This window comes from Oncorhynchus nerka, linkage group LG2 (genome assembly GCF_034236695.1).
Source record: "Oncorhynchus nerka isolate Pitt River linkage group LG2, Oner_Uvic_2.0, whole genome shotgun sequence".
Lineage (NCBI taxonomy): Eukaryota > Metazoa > Chordata > Actinopteri > Salmoniformes > Salmonidae > Oncorhynchus > Oncorhynchus nerka.
Window position 1 is genome coordinate 88316281 of NC_088397.1, and position 16404 is coordinate 88332684.

Below are 16404 nucleotides of genomic sequence, written 5' to 3' on the forward strand. Positions count from 1 at the left end.
GTGTCTCTCAGTGACTGCTTTAGCCTTGACACTTTGGAGGGAAAATGTTACCCACATTACCCCCATTAGGGATCAAGCAGTTTGGCAAACACCTGCCTTGGCCCTGTGCCGCAAAGCACTGTGTGAAGGTCCTTAAAATGTAACAGACTACACAACTATACTTCCCATCATGCACCTGACTTATCTACCTGGTTCACAAGAGTTAGAGTTGGGGATGTTTCTTCTTAAATTTGGGAAGAAAAATAAAATCCAACAATGACTTCTTTTACACTAGCACAATTTAACAAATAGAACATTCGTGTAGAGTGGACAAATCATTAGGAATACCTACTCTTTCCATGACAGAGAATGACCAAGTTATCCCTTATTGATGTCACCTGTTAAATCCACTTCAATCAGTGTAGATGAAGGGAAGCAGACAGGTTAAAGAAGGACTTTTAAGCCTTGAGACATGGATTGTCTATGTGTGCCACAGTAGAGGCTGCTGAGGGGAAAATGGCTCATAATAATGTCTGGAATGGAGCTAATGGAATGGCATCAAAGACCTGGAGACCATGTGTTTAATGTACATGATACCATTCCACTGACTCCGCTCCAGTTATTACCATGAGCCTGTTCTTCTTAAATTAAGGTGCCACCAACATCCTGTGGTGTGCCATTCAGAGGGTGAATGGGCAAGAGAAAAGATTGAAGTGGCTTGAACAGGGTATGGTAGTAGGTACCAGGCGCACCGGTTTGTGTCAAGAACTGCAACATTGCTGGGTTTTTCACGCTCAACAGTTTCCCGTGTGTATCAATAACTGTCCACCACCCAAAGGACATCCAGCCAACTTGACACAACTGTGGGAAGCATTGAAGTCAACATGGGCCAGCATCCCTGTGAAACGCTTCCGACGCCTTGTAGAGTCCATGCCCCAACGAAACGAGGCTGACAACTCAATATTAGGAAGGTGTTCTTAATGTTTTGTACAGTCGCTGTATAAGGTGCACTACTTTTGACCAGAGCCACATAGGAATCTGGTGCCATAGGCTTGGACGAGCCACAGATCTGGAAAACGGGAGGATGAAGTGAACACAGCAAGGAGGGGGGTGAGACTGCCATGGACCTACTTGGCGATCCTAAAGGATAGCTGCCATAGACCTACTTGGCGATCCTAAAGGATAGCTGCCATAGACCTACCTGGCGATCCTAAAGGATAGCTGCCATAGACCTACCTGGCGATCCTAAAGGATAGCTGCCATAGACCTACCTGGCGAACCTAAAGGATAGCTGCCATAGACCTACCTGGCGAACCTAAAGGATAGCTGCCATAGACCTACCTGGCGATCCTAAAGGATAGCTGCCATAGACCTACCTGGCGATCCTAAAGGATAGCTGCCATAGACCTACCTGGCGATCCTAAAGGATAGCTGCCATAGACCTACCTGGCGATCCTAAAGGATAGCTGCCATAGACCTACCTGGCGAACCTAAAGGATAGCTGCCATAGACCTACTTGGCGATCCTAAAGGATAGCTGCCATAGACCTACTTGGCGATCCTAAAGGATAGCTGCCATATACCTACTTGGCGATCCTAAAGGATAGCTGCCATATACCTACTTGGCGATCCTAAAGGATAGCTGCCATAGACCTACTTGGCGATCCTAAAGGATAGCTGCCATAGACCTACTTGGCGAACCTAAAGGATAGCTGCCATAGACCTACTTGGCGATCCTAAAGGATAGCTGCCATAGACCTACTTGGCGATCCTAAAGGACAGCTGCCATAGACCTACTTGGCGAACCTAAAGGACAGCTGCCATAGACCTACTTGGCGATCCTAAAGGACAGCTGCCATAGACCTACTTGGCGATCCTAAAGGACAGCTGCCATAGACCTACTTGGCGATCCTAAAGGACAGCTGCCATAGACCTACTTGGCGATCCTAAAGGACAGCTGCCATAGACCTACTTGGCGATCCTAAAGGATAGCTGCCATAGACCTACTTGGCGATCCTAAAGGATAGCTGCCATAGACCTACTTGGCGATCCTAAAGGATAGCTGCCATAGACCTACTTGGCGAACCTAAAGGCTAAATACTGAGATCCAATTTATGCTTAATCCAAAAATGTAGTCGGATTCACCGTAAGGATGGTGTGACTCAATTCAGCTCCACACCACATCGCTGTGCGCATCTCAGATTTTGTAACAATACAGAGTGCTCCGTATAACTCCGCAGTGACATGATTGGTTGACGGTAGGAGTGGGCGGGAGGTCCTGCATAAACACAAACTCACTACCTTGACAACTTCCTTCACAACAGCTCTGTGCTGCTTGGTTAAGAGCAAGAATAATAAAATGCCCTGACTTCTGCAGAGGTCATATCACTGTAAATGCTGCACGACAAATACAGCGCCTTTAAAGGCTGTGGACTTCATTTGAACCTTTTGGGCTCCGGATAGGCATTAACAACACAAGACTACAGCTTCACAATAACTGAGCCAAAGTTAGCCGCATAGAACGATGAGATATGGTCATATATCCCAGTGAACTGTAATTTGCTCGGCTGCTCTCTCTTTACAGTGTAGCATTAGACGCAGGACGCAATGGCGGTAGTAATCAGGGTTTCCTGATGGAGGAGTGGAATTTACAGCTCCCAGGTCTCTGTGACGCAGGTCTGTGGTTAGGGGGGGATTATGGAGGCTGCAAGCAGAGAAGGGTCAGGGGTCAAGGGTCAATGTGGGGACTACGGTCAGGAATCACTGGCAGCATCAGCAGCAGGTCCGGGTTCGGGTCTCTGAGGGCCGCCGGCGCAGTTTGAAGCCATTCCCTGCAGCCCCTCCCCCTGCATCTAGGACAGGGATCCGTTGACCTGCAGGCGGGAACAAAATGTGCAAGAGGGACAAAAAAAAACAAAGTTACACCCAGAAACCATTGGTTAAAATAGGAACATCAGCAAAAGCTCACACAATATTGCTTGGTACACTTAAATAAACAGACAATAACAACAGACAATTTCAGCCATTGTACACCACTAGTAATAAACATGGTATACCATAAAGCATATATTTGGCCTAAAAGATTGGATGCCTCCAAAAGCTAGTGAAAAAAAAACACAAAAAAAACACACTTACTTATCTCTATAAAGACCTCATTGATGTTAATGGCGTTCTTGGCGCTGGTCTCCACAAAGATGGCGTGGATGGAGTCAGCGTAGTCCTTGGCATCCTTCTCCGAGACCTCCCTATAAAGACGGGTGTGTTCAAGTCTTAACCAGTAACAGACGGGGAAGGGGGTTCTACTAAGCTATGTGCAATTGTTTTAAGAAGATCATACCAAGGATCATTTAGCTATTTGATTTAGTATTTTAAGACCACTCGAAGTATCGAAAAAAATATATACAAAATATTTGTTTGTGTCTTGCTGCTATTAGCCCATTCGAACGCATTGAATAACAGATAGTCCTTACTGCTATTAGCCCATACGAACGCATTGAATAACAGATAGGCCTTACTGCTATTAGCCCATAGAAACACATTGAATAACAGATAGGCCTTACTGCTATTAGCCCATAGAAACACATTGAATAACAGATAGGCCTTACTGCTATTAGCCCATAGAAACACATTGAATAACAGATAGTCCATACTGCTATTAGCCCATAGAAACACATTGAATAACAGATAGTCCTTACTGCTATTAGCCCATATGAACGCATTGAATAACAGATAGTCCTTACTGCTATTAGCCCATACGAATGCATTGAATAACAGATTCACTACATGGAACAACAGATAGTCCCCCAAAAAATCAAATGGAAGTTTGTTCTGAAGTCTCTGTCCCTTATCTGAGAGATATAAGAAAGACCAGGAAACATTTAAAACATTTTTACATGCATTTAACCCCTTATTTTCTTGGCACTAAACAGTCTCCATATGCTAATAAAGGTCCTCTGAGTACATTAAAAAAGGTTTGATATACAGTACCAGTCAAAAGTTTGGACACATCTACTCATTCAAGGGTTTTTCTTTATTTTTTACTATTTTCTACATTGTAGACATCAAAACTATGAAATAACACATATGGATTCATGTAGTAACCAACATAAGTGTTAAACAAATCTAAATATATTTTATATTTGAGATTCTTCAAAATAGCCACCCAATGCCTTGACAGCTTTGCACACTCTTGAGATACATCCAATGCAAAAACAAATATCTCTAGCTTAAACAGAAAGCTTTTAAATGGGGATTTTTATGGGTGCAGCTCAATACTGGGGAGACATGAGCCAAGAATTCACGTCAGCCTGTCCAGTTGTTTCACATCAGTGCAGATGAGAAAGAGGAGGCACGAGGACACACCCCTTCAAACATGAGACGAACCCAACAGGGAGATGAACAGAGAATGGGACCCAAGGTGGCACCACCCCACCAGTATCACAGTGCTCATCTCTGCTAGACTTCTTCCCCCAGTGCTACTGTTCTGTCATTCAATCCAGCTAATGCTCATCTTATTACAGTGGACTACATGGAGGCGAACAAGCATCGTATGCTCCCGAGTCCACTCCCGACTGCAAACAATAGCATATCCATGTTTCTCTTTTTCAACCAGACCTGTGCTGTATAACATTTCCATGTACAGTCATGTCTAACAACTGCTTAGATTGTCAATTAAGACTAATACTAATGGATGGTAGATGGGAAAAAATGTCATCGATTTTCAAGCATCAGTTCTCTCCATTGCTTCAGTGCAAATTAAGCTACTCTAGTAGTTAAAGTCCTCTCATCTAAAGCCAGCATGTTTGAGTGACATTAGATAAACTGGGAGAAGTGTATCTCCAGCTTGTTACCGTTCCTCGGTACGTTCAAATTGTTGGAGCCGAAAGTTTCAAGATACACGCTTGGCTCGGCCGATGACGTCCCTTGCACAAACAAAGCGTGGAATGAGTCCTTTAACTTTCATTAGAAAATGTAGCACAACCAAATCTCGTGTCAATAATTCAGCGATTCGTCTGGTAAAATGAGAGTATGGAAGCCATGCTGCTGATTTGTAACAATAAACCAGTGTCTGTGTCCCAAATGACACCCTATTCCCTATATAGTGCACTACTTTTGACCAGGACCCTGGTCCAAAGTAGTGCACTATATATGGAATATGGTGCCATTTGGAACGCAACCTTGTCTTCCTGGGGGGACATGAGGGATTTATTTACCTGGCATCGGATAGGTCACACTTGTTGCCAGCGATGGCTACCACGATGTTGGGCGGGCCGTGTTGACGAAGCTCCTTCACCCAGTTCTTTAACGTCTGGAACGAGTCCTGAGAAACAACGGTTCGAGCCATTCTTACTAACTTTATAGTATACAGTATATAGGCCTAGTAAACATCTTATATTGTAAGATGTCAGAGTTTGAGAAAATGTTATGCAACGCATGACTGTGTGGGAGTATGTGGTTTAAACATTCATGAAAAACATAGGCGATGTAAACATGATATGCAGACAAATGGGTGTGCCTCTCTCCACATGGAATGTGAGTGGCCAGTATCAGATGTTTACTGAACATGCCTACATTGGACTCAGTGACCAGTGGGCCCCCATAGTTGCCTACAGTTGACAGCAGAATTCTGTGCATGGATACCTGTGTTTTGCAAAAGGTCAATCTATTTAGAGATTTTTTTTCTGTGGTAAAAAATATATAATTTAGCAAAATTACATCACAGGAAAAGAGTGGTACAGTGTCCTTTTAAACATTTGAGGAAAAAAACAACAACTAAACAAATGTTATATCACAGCATGTTACCAGAGGGAAAACTTTACCTCTTTAGTGATGTCATAAACAATGATGGCTGCCGCAGAGCCTCTGTAGTACATTGGCGCCAACGCACGGAACTATGGGAAAGCAGAGAGAAGTGGAGAAAGAGCACGGTGAGTAATGGACTGCAACCATTCTTCAGATAAAGAGGCTGTCCCTCTGGACAGAGAAGATAGTTGGTTTTCTAAAGCTTTCAACAGGGATTTATCTACAGCCAAACCGGTTGCACTGTTATAGTGAGGTCAAGGGGCCATGTATGCATTTGTGGTAGTGTAGATCATAATTAAAGTAACAGTACATGACTTATCCTAAGAGATGCTATGCTTTAAAGAAACAGTCACAGACATTTTTGGCTCATCTTCAAGGATTGTGTATCTAGATCGCTCGTAATTGTTGATTTAGGACATCCATGAGAAAATCAAAGGCTACCAAAATAGCATTGCAATCCGTTCTACCGCCCGTTTCCAAAATATTACACAGTCAAACTACCCAATCTTTATTAAGCCGTATACGGTTACATTTCGTCACCGTTACGTAACTTACTTCACTTTCCGTTTTACCTGAACGTGTTACGAGATAAAACATCCAACTCAAAAAGAGAAACGATGGACCTTTTTGAAAACCCCAAAAGGAATTCTGTTCCAAGCCTATATGCCAAGTGGCTTTCGTTACATGGGAAGTATGACAAGCCTTTCCATCGAGGGCTCACATGTGGTAAGCATCAGGATAAAGAGGAGCACAATGTGTCAAAGGCAGTTAGCCATTTCATATTAATGGAGAACTATACATTTGGTCTTCACCCAGCAGATCACAAATCCCTGCATAATAAAAACAAGCTGAGTTTACAGCGTTCCCCATTCCATTGTTGGGGGGGGTTGCCTGATGTTTGCCAGTTCTCCATTTCTTCTGGTATAATATTTTCCAAAAGCTTATGAGTCCTGGCTTGAAAATGCCAACGCAATTAGCATATGCCTGTGTTCATAGAACTCTAAATCAAATGCATATTTCAGACCTTTCCTTCCACTGGATGGGTAAATGCAAAAGGTCTCTGCGATGACTGTTTTTAAACCTGTTGTCAAGCTTAAGGATAGTTCACCTAACTATTGGACGAGGAGAGACAGCGATCCATACTTTGGTTTCATTTACCTAGCTGCTGTTACCAAATGCGAACCTAAGCATTCTTGTCCAAATAACAAATCCAATATCTCTAAAATGTGCAGGCTACAGCCTGAAATTACCTGCAGAAAAGTATCTTCATTCACAATCAATTTCAGACTCACTCTTTCAAATTATGTGAACACAAGTATTTTGATATTGTTGAAAAGGCATGCAGCATATGTTTGATTTGATATGATTGTTATCACGTATACTGAGAAGTAACAATGAATGGTATTCAGACCATCTACTGTATGAAGAAAAACAAAAAAACAAGTGGAAGGTAACACACCTGTCATAAGTTAGGCTACCATTTAGGCTAGATCCTTCTACATCTTAGGATAATCTACCACACAAATATTCTAACATAATTAGCATATTTAACCATGAAAGGAATAATAGGCATGTAATCTATTAGCTAATGAAATAAAGAGATTAGCTTTAAAACAAACAGGAGTGATCCCAGTCAAACATTGACTTGGCACGACCTGGGCCAATTCTCATTTTCCTTTACGATAAAAAGGAATAAACTATCCCAGCTTGGAATGACACGGTTACCTCAGGAAAAGCACACATTCCTTGCAATTATAGTTGTTACTGGCCCCGAGACTACCGGAGGGAGTCCAACTTGGGATACTTGGCAGATGGCGGAAAGGGATGCTGCCTGTCTGACTGGCTAGCGATGTGTAGCTAGACGCAGTACAGCCAGTCTTGTGTGGTCCCCTTCCAAAGTGTATCCAGAGAGCATTTTCACAGTGAGGGCTAGAATCCACAACGCATCTCAAAGTAGGAGTGCTGATCTAGGATCAGGTCCCAACCTGTCCATATAATGTTATTTCATTATGATAGAAAAAGGTGAAACTTCCTACTTCGAGAGGCTTTGTTGATACGGGCCCAGACATCCGGCCACACCAGAGCTGTAAAAATTCAAATAAAAAAAGCGGCCCTTATTTTGCTAAACGTGTGTGGATGAATTACTGAAATTATGAGCCTGGCACCCAATGAAAGGTGCCCGTCCATGCATGAGAAAAGGGGAGACCCAGCTTCTTCTCTGTGCAGCAGCAGGGTGAGATGGGAGGTCTCTGGACAGGGGTGTTGACAAGCACAGGTAAGATGATGCACCCGTCAGGCCATCAGAGGGTGCATCATTACAGCTCTAATCACAGCTCTCTCTCATTCCACCGGCTTCTACTAAATCTCTCAACCGAACTCCAATACTGTTATTTACACAAACTGGTTCTGATGACCACAACTTCTCCAGAGGCGATCAGCATCAAAACAAGGCAGCTGCAGATTTACAATGAAGGAAGACAACAGCGAAGCAGGCCAGAAATGTTCTCATCTTCTCGCTCACAGCCGTGGAACACTGGGAGAGACTGAGTGAGTGTGTGCGAGAGAGTCCCAAATCCCTTCCTTTTGGCTCTACCCTCTGAGTAGATCTGAACGTCTCAGCAATATGGTGTGGGCTTCACCACTACCCTGAATATACCTATGCAGAGAGAGAGCAGGAGAGCTGGCAGGGAGAGTGGCTGTGGATCAATTGGAACTAGGGAGCAGGCAGAGAAAGTGTCTTATCTTAAGGGAAAATCAAATGTAAGCGTTGTTTCAGGCCAAGCCCTCAGACAAGCTCAAAGAACAGAAGAAAAAACCCTGTTTTATCTCACCACCCCTCTTTAGAACACAACACAGAGGAACAGACCATTATCTCGCCACCCCTCTCCAGAACACAACACAGAGGAACAGACCATTATCTCGCCACCCCTCTCCAGAACACAACACAGAGGAACAGACTAGAGGTCGGCCGATTATGATTTTTCAACGCAGATACCGATTATTGGAGGCCCAAAAAACCCGCTACCGATTAAATCGGCCGATTTAAAAAAATGTATTTGTAATAATGACAATTACAACAATACTGAACACTTATTTTAACTTAATATAATACATCAATAAAATCAATTTAGCCTCAAATAAAATGAAACATGTTCAATTTGGTTTAAATAATGCAAAAACAAAGTGTTGGAGAAGAAAGTAAAAGTGCAATATGTGCCATGTAAAAAAGCTAACATTTAAGTTCCTTGCTCAGAACATGAGAACATATGAAAGCTGGTGGTTCCTTTTAACAGGAGTCTTCAATATTCCCAGGTAAGAAGTTTTAGGTCGTAGTTATTATAGGAATTATAGGACAATTTCTCTCTATACGACTTGTATTTCATATACCTTTGCCTATAACAACATCCAATAGTCACTTTAGTATTGCCAGTGTAACAGTATAGCTTCCGTCCTTCTCCTCGCCCCTACCTGGGCTCGAAACAGGAACACATCGACAACAGCCACCCTCGAAGCAGCGTTACCCATCGCTCCACAAAAGCCGCGGCAGCCCTTGCAGGGCAAGGGGAACAACCACTTCAAGTCTCAGAGCGAGTGACGTTTGAAACGCTATTAGCGCGCACCCCGCTAGCTAGCCATTTCACATCACATCGTTACACCAGCCTAATCTCGGGAGTTGATGTCATAAACTTGAAATCATAAACAGCTCAATGCTTGAAGCACAGCGACAAGCTGCTGGAAAAACCCACTAAAGTGCTGTTTGAATGAATGCTTACGAGCCTGCTGGTGCCTACCATCGCTCAGTCAGACTGCTCTATCAAATCATAGACTTCATTATAACATAATAACACACAGAAATACGAGCCAGGTCATTAATATGGTCGAATCCAGAAACTATCATCTCGAAAACAAGACGTTTATTCTTTCAGTGAAATACCGAACCGTTACGTATTTTATCTAACGGGTGGCATCTAAATATTCCTGTTACATTGCACAACCTTCAATGTTATGTCATAATTACGTAAAATTCTGGCAAATTAGGTGGCCCAAACTGTTGCATATACAGAGACTGCATGCAATGAACGCAAGAGAAGTGACACAATTTCACCTGGTTAATATTGCCTGCTAACCTGGATTTCTTTTAGCAAAATATGCCTTTTTAAAAATATATACTACTGTGTATAGATTTTAAGAAAGGCATTGATGTTTATGGTTAGGTATAGTCGTGCAACAATAGTGCTTTTTTAAAATCATCCCCCGTTTGGCGAAGTTGGCTGTCTTTGTTAGGAAGAAATAGTCTTCAGAGTTCGCAACGAGCCGGGTTAGCAGGCCATATTCACTAAACATGCAGGTTAAAAAATATATACTTGTGTATTGATTTTAAGAAAGGCATTGATGTTTATGGTTAGGTACACATTGGAGCAAGACAGTCCTTTAACACGAATACGCACCGCATCGATTATATGCAACGCAGGACACGCTAGATAAACTTGTGGAGTGCAATGTAATCAGGTGGTTAGAGCATTGGAATAGTTAACTGTAAGGTTGCAAGATTGAATCCCCGAGCTGACAAGGTAAAAATCTGTCATTCTGCCCCTGAACAAGGCAGTTAACCCACTGTTCCTAAGCAGTCATTGAAAATAAGAATGTGTTCTTAACTGACTTGCCTAGTTAAATAAAGGATAAATAAAAGGTGTAAAGGTGTAAATAAATAATTCGGCCAAATCTGTGTCCAAAAATACCGATTTCCGATTGTTAGGAAAACCTGAAATTGGCCCTATTTAAATCGGCTATTCCGATTAAATTGGTCGACGTCTAGAACAGACCATTATCTCACCACCCCTCTCTAGAAGACAACACAGAGGAACAGACCATTATGTCACCACCCCTCTCTAGAACACAACACAGAGGAACAGACCATTATCTCACCACCCCTCTCTAGAACACAACACAGAGGAACAAACCATTATCTCACCACCGTAAACAGGTATGCCAAACGTCATGTTTGTTACGATAACGACCATAAAAAGTTGGCTATATGGCACAAACCCATCCGGAGCCAGACTAGTTGTTGTATATTAACCTGGTTTCAGATCTGTATTCAACAGAGTTGTTGTATATCAACCTGGTTTCAGAACTGTATTCAACAGAGTTGTTGTATATTAACCTGGTTTCAGAACTGTATTCAAAGGAGTTGTTGTATCATACATGTACACTAATATACATTTCTACACAGTGTTATATTACTCATGTGGTGCATCTTTTGAAAGATAATCTATTTCAGTCGTCCGTCTGTGTGGGCTACAAGGCATTCCAGATTTAACATCACAGCAGATCATGTTGCGAGTGGCCCCTAGACTTTCGCCTCACACGTTATGACTGCTGATGAGCCACTCGTCTTGACTGTTCAAAGGACGATGCACATGGAAGCATGATTTAGCATAATGCGGAGTGCGCTCCAATGACACAGTACACATAGATGATAGAGATGGGAATTGCCAGGGACCTCACGATCCTGTATTATCTTGATACTTCGGTGTCGATATGATATGTATTGCAACTCGATATTGCGTTTTGATGTTCCAAACATATAGCTCATTATATGTCTGCTGCAGAGGGACAAGAGAGAGCCATGAGAAAATTAGTTTTGATCAGTCATGAAAATAAAAAGTACAGAAAAATATGGTAGCGGCTTACTATTTAAAAAGAAGATGGAGAACAAGCTCGAGGATGAAAAATACCAGAGTTTTGGCACAGGTACAGTCGACTAGCGCTAGTCGACAAAACGCAACTTTACAAATCTGGAGTCAAAATATCTATATAATACCCTCCAAAAACAATATTGAAATATGAAACAGTATCAATGTCCCCCCCCTTTCACTAATAGCTGAAAGTGAAACTTTGCTGTGGTAGAGAGTGAGAGAGGAAAGAGAAGCTGATGTTTTGGTGGGGGCAGCTAAATGTAAGCTAAATATCGCCCCCTATCAGGTACAATGACATACTGCACTTGGAGTATGTGCCTTCAACATATATATATTTTTTATTTAACTAGGCAAGTCAGTTAATAACAGATTCTTATTTACAATGATGGCCTACCCCGGACGACGCTGGGCCGATTGTGCGCTGCCCTATGCGACTCCCAATCACGGCCGGATGTGATTCAGCCTGGATTCGAATCAGGGACTGTGTTGCCTATTGCACCGATGTGCCACTCGGGAGCCCTAACATAGACCTCTATGGCCCTGGTCAAATTCCTTAGAAATGTGGTGTTCTTTCTTTCCTTCCTTCCTTTCTTTCTTGATGTAATCTCTTATCTGATTGGATAGGTCAGTGAGAGCGATACTTCCAATATGTTGATTTTACATATCATGTGAGATCAGTAATTAAGCTACCTCAATGAAGTGAGGAATGAAGGATGCATTTTTATTCAAACAAGGCCTATATCTAACAGGGACCACTTCATCTGGAGAAAAATATATTGTAAAAGATAGAAGATTACTAACTCTCTCTTGCCCTGCAGTGTCCCAGATGAGAAATTTGTGAAGCTCATTTTGATACTGCACCGTCTTTGTCATGAAGGATGCCCTGGAAAACAAAAATACAACCATACAATGCGAGTCACATTTCAAAATAATGTTAACATGGTTTAATACAGTGTTTCCCAACTCCAGTCCTTGACTTCCCCCAACAGCACATGTTGTAGCCCCAGACAAATATACAGTACCTGATTCAACTCAAGAGGGCGTGATGATAAGTTGACAAGTTGAATCAGTAGTTCTTGTCCGGGGCTACATTCAAAATGTGTACTGTTGGGGGTACTCGGGGACTGGAGTTGGGAACAACTAGTTTATGACACTGAACAAAAATATAAAATGCAACATGTAAAGTGTTGATGCCATATTTCATGAGCTGAAATAAAATTGTACATATGCACAAGAAGCTTATTTCTCACAAATGTATTGCACAAATTTGTTTACATCCCTGTTAGTGAGCATTTCTTGTTTGTCAAGATAATCCATCCACCTGACCAGTGTGGTATATCAAGAAGCTGATTAAACAGCATGATAATTACACAAGTGCACCATACAACACAATGCCACATGTCTCAAGTTGAGTGTGCAATTGGCATGCTGACTGCAGGAATGTCCACCAGAGATGTTGCCAGAGAATGTAATGTTCATTTCTCTACCATAAGTCACCTCCGACATAATTTTAAATTATTTGGCAGTACGTCCTGCCAGCCTCATAACCGCAGACCACGTGTAACCACGACAGCTCAGGACCTCCACATCCGGCTTCTTCACCTGCGGAGTCATCGGAGACCAGTCACCCGGACAACTGATGAAACTGTGGGACTGCACAATGTAATAATTTCTGCACAAACTGTCAGAAACCGTCTCAGGGAAGCTCATCTGTGTGCTCATCATCCTCACCAAGGTCATGACCTGACTGCAGTTCAGCGTCGTAACCAACTTTAGTGGGCACGCTGGAGAACTGTGCTCTTCAAGGATGAATCCTGGTTTCAACTATATATGGGGCAGACAGCATGTATAGCGTTGTGTGGGCAAGAGGTATGGTTGGCGGTGGGGTTATGGTATGGGCAGGCGTAAGCTATGAGCAACGAACACAATTGCATTTTATCGATGGCAATTTGAATGCACAGAGATACCGTGATGCGATCCTGAGGCCCATTGTCGTGCAATTCATCCGCCGTCATCACCTCATGTTTCGCATGATAATACACAGCCCCATGTGGCAAGGATCTGTACACAATTCCTGGAAGCTGTAAATGTCCCAGGTCTTCCATGGCCTGTATACTCACCAGACACGTCACCCATTGAACATGTTTGGGATGCTCTGGATCGAAGTGTTTGACAGTGTTCCAGTTCCCACCAATATCCAGCAACTTCGCACATCCATTGAAGAAGAGTGGGACAACATTCCACAGGACAAAATCAACAGCCTGATAAACTCTATGCGAAGGAGATGTGTCATGAGGTAAACGATGGTCACACCAGATACTGACTGGTTTTCTGATCCACACCCCTATCTTTTTTTAAAGGTATCTGTGACTAACAGATGCATATGAGTATTCCCAGTCATGTGTAATCCATAGATTAGGGCCTTGATTTATTTATTTCAATTGAATGATTTCCTTATGAACTGTAAATCAGTAAGATCGTTGAAATTGTTGCGTTTATATTTTTTGTTGAGTGTACAATAAGGCTCACCCTTTTACCACATTACAAAAATAATTACAGAAGTGATACATTGATTAGCTTGTGATAAAATGATTAGCCTGGTCCCAGATCTGTTTGTGCGATCATGTCAACTCCTTGCCTCTCACTGTCATGAGTTGACATGATCGCAGAAACAGATCTGGGGCCAGGCTATAAATGAATTAGACTGGGATGACATCACTCCCAGTAAATCCCAATATGTGCATGCATTTTTCTAAATGTATTACTCAATGCATTGGCAGGCAGTACAGTACATTAAGGGGCAGGTTAGAGATGCGAGCCAGCAACCGGAGGGTTGCCAGTTCAAATCCCGGATCCGCAGGAAAAATCTGTCAGGAAGTGAGCTGGCAACCGGAGGGTTGCTGGAATCAAATCCTACATGCCATTGCACTTAACTTCCCACAACAGCTCACTGGGCACCCAGTGTAACAGCTCACTGGGCACCCAGTGTAACAGCTCACTGGGCACCCAGTGTAACAGCTCACTGGGCACCCAGTGTAACAGCTCACTGGGCACCCAGTGTGGCAGCCCCCCCCCCCCCACCTCTTCAAAACCTGTGTATGTACTGTATGTATGTATTGTTTCCGGAGCGGTTGGGTTTGAAGGAGTAAGTCAAATTACAGTTGGACCTTGTAGGATAGGAAATCATCTTTCCAGAATATTTAGTGGGTGAAGGTCTATAACACTTACCCAATAGTTGGATTAATGTTAGGGTCAAAGTTGTCCTCCACAAACCTCCAAACAATGCTTGACTTTCCAACCCCAGTGTCCTGAAGAATCACAAGGGAAAGGAGTTTAGTGAATGTTAGAATTCATCCATACTCGGTTACTGCCAAGACCACACAGACCATTAACTCATCGTCAGGATAACATCATTATGTGAAGAGAATACCCCATTGGTTCAAGAAGAAGAAATATTCCTACTGCTATGATGCAAATATTTCGCAACACTTGTGCAATACATACACATGTAATGTTTATCAACATTAGTCTGGACGACTAATCTACTACTGATGAGTAAAATAGTGTAATGTCATTTAAATATTAGCTAACTGACTAAACTCCACGGTTAAGGGAGTTTGACGAACTGGTCTCTGCCCCACTCCGTTGGTAGAGTTCATCAGAAACTTACTTCGCCATGGAGGAGAGTTCAGCCAGCTACATATTAGGTAGTGCGGTGCACAAAACGTTTAGTAGCATTGCTGTGGCGTCTGTCACTTGACATACTGCAATCTGAATGAACAGATAGTTAGATGAATACAAATCAGATTGTCTTACCCCAAGAAGGCAAACCTTTAACTCTCTCAACGTCATATCGATCTCCGAATTAATAGAACGTTTATGAACATTCCAACCACTTAACCGATCGCTACCTAGCTAGATGTTTCAGTTGACAAGATTTTTTGCAAATAACCTCTCTTTTCATCAAATACCTATATTCAAATCCCAAACAGATTGACGAGAAGCAAAGAAAAAATGAACTTCTCAAACTCAGAACTTTAAAAATCACTGATTTAATTTGCCATATTATGATTACTGTAGGTGGAAAGCTACAAAATAAGGCGCAGACTCCATCTTGAAATACCGTCCAATGTCGTGTCACGTGACACTCCGTAGTTATTTTTAGTTTAGAAATGTATGTAGCCCACACGCTTTCTTTATGTTCGTTTTAATAATACCAACGTATATCTCCTACATATTTAACTACATTATTGTTTACATTATTATTATTTTAAACTTGAAAAACAAAATCAGGAAGTACTTTCAGGAAGTAGTATTGGCTTCGTTGATTGTAAAAGCCATAGAGATAGATAGGTGACTCGTCTTCGTATCTGTGACAAAATGGCCAGCTGTGGAGTTTCTAAACCCAGAGGCGCAACATCGCGATATTTCCAGAAACGCTTGCCAAACAGACAAGGCTGGGGTTTGAGAAGTGAAAAATGATACCTTAGTTGTTAATTTTCTTATAATGTATTGCCAAAACCTAGATTTGGCCAATGTCTTAAGTAGTTGAACGGCTTATTACTCCAACCTTGTGAAATTACTTTGTATCGAAGGAGTGACTTTGATTTGACAGCCTGCGCACTGTTAACAAGCCAATATTGCTATGCCATTGCCTACAAGTGTGATTGGGGATTTCTATTGGAGAAGTAGTTTTAGCCTATCTTCAAAAGCTGCAGTCCAAATTCAAAGTAGACAGTCCTCGGCCCTAAACCCTTAAATAACATTTGACATCGTCACACCCGGGGCGGCAGGTAGCCTAGTGGTTAGAGCGTTGGGCCAGTAATTGAAAGGCTGTTCAATCAAATCCCAGAGCTGACAAGGTAAAAAAAAAAAAATGTTCTGCCCCTGAACAAGGCAGGTAACCCACTGTTCCCCGGCAGGCA

At 42.4% G+C, this 16404-nt stretch overlaps 1 protein-coding gene across 1 annotated transcript; it reads right to left on the reverse strand.

The window, feature by feature from the left end:
* On the reverse strand, positions 1-15604 carry rab22a (RAB22A, member RAS oncogene family). The gene is made up of 7 exons (XM_029685166.2): positions 15296-15604; positions 14708-14787; positions 12281-12362; positions 5798-5869; positions 5192-5298; positions 3114-3223; positions 1-2851 (listed from the first exon to the last, which is right to left on the reverse strand). The coding sequence occupies exons 1-7, from the start codon at positions 15329-15331 to the stop codon at positions 2751-2753; spliced, it is 588 nt and encodes a 195-aa protein (XP_029541026.1). The 5' UTR covers positions 15332-15604; the 3' UTR covers positions 1-2750.
* Between the last annotated feature and the right edge of the window lie 800 nt (positions 15605-16404).

Bases quoted from the DNA above. Each gene is read 5' to 3' on its own strand.
- rab22a (XM_029685166.2), bottom strand. From the start codon at position 15,331: ATGACGTTGAGAGAGTTAAAGGTTTGCCTTCTTGGG. The intron at 14,788-15,295 runs GTAAGACAATCT...GTGATTCTTCAG, and splicing joins TAAAGGTTTGCCTTCTTGGG to GACACTGGGGTTGGAAAGTC. The intron at 5,870-12,280 runs GTTAGTAATCTT...GCTTTCCCATAG, and splicing joins ACACTGCAGGGCAAGAGAGA to TTCCGTGCGTTGGCGCCAAT.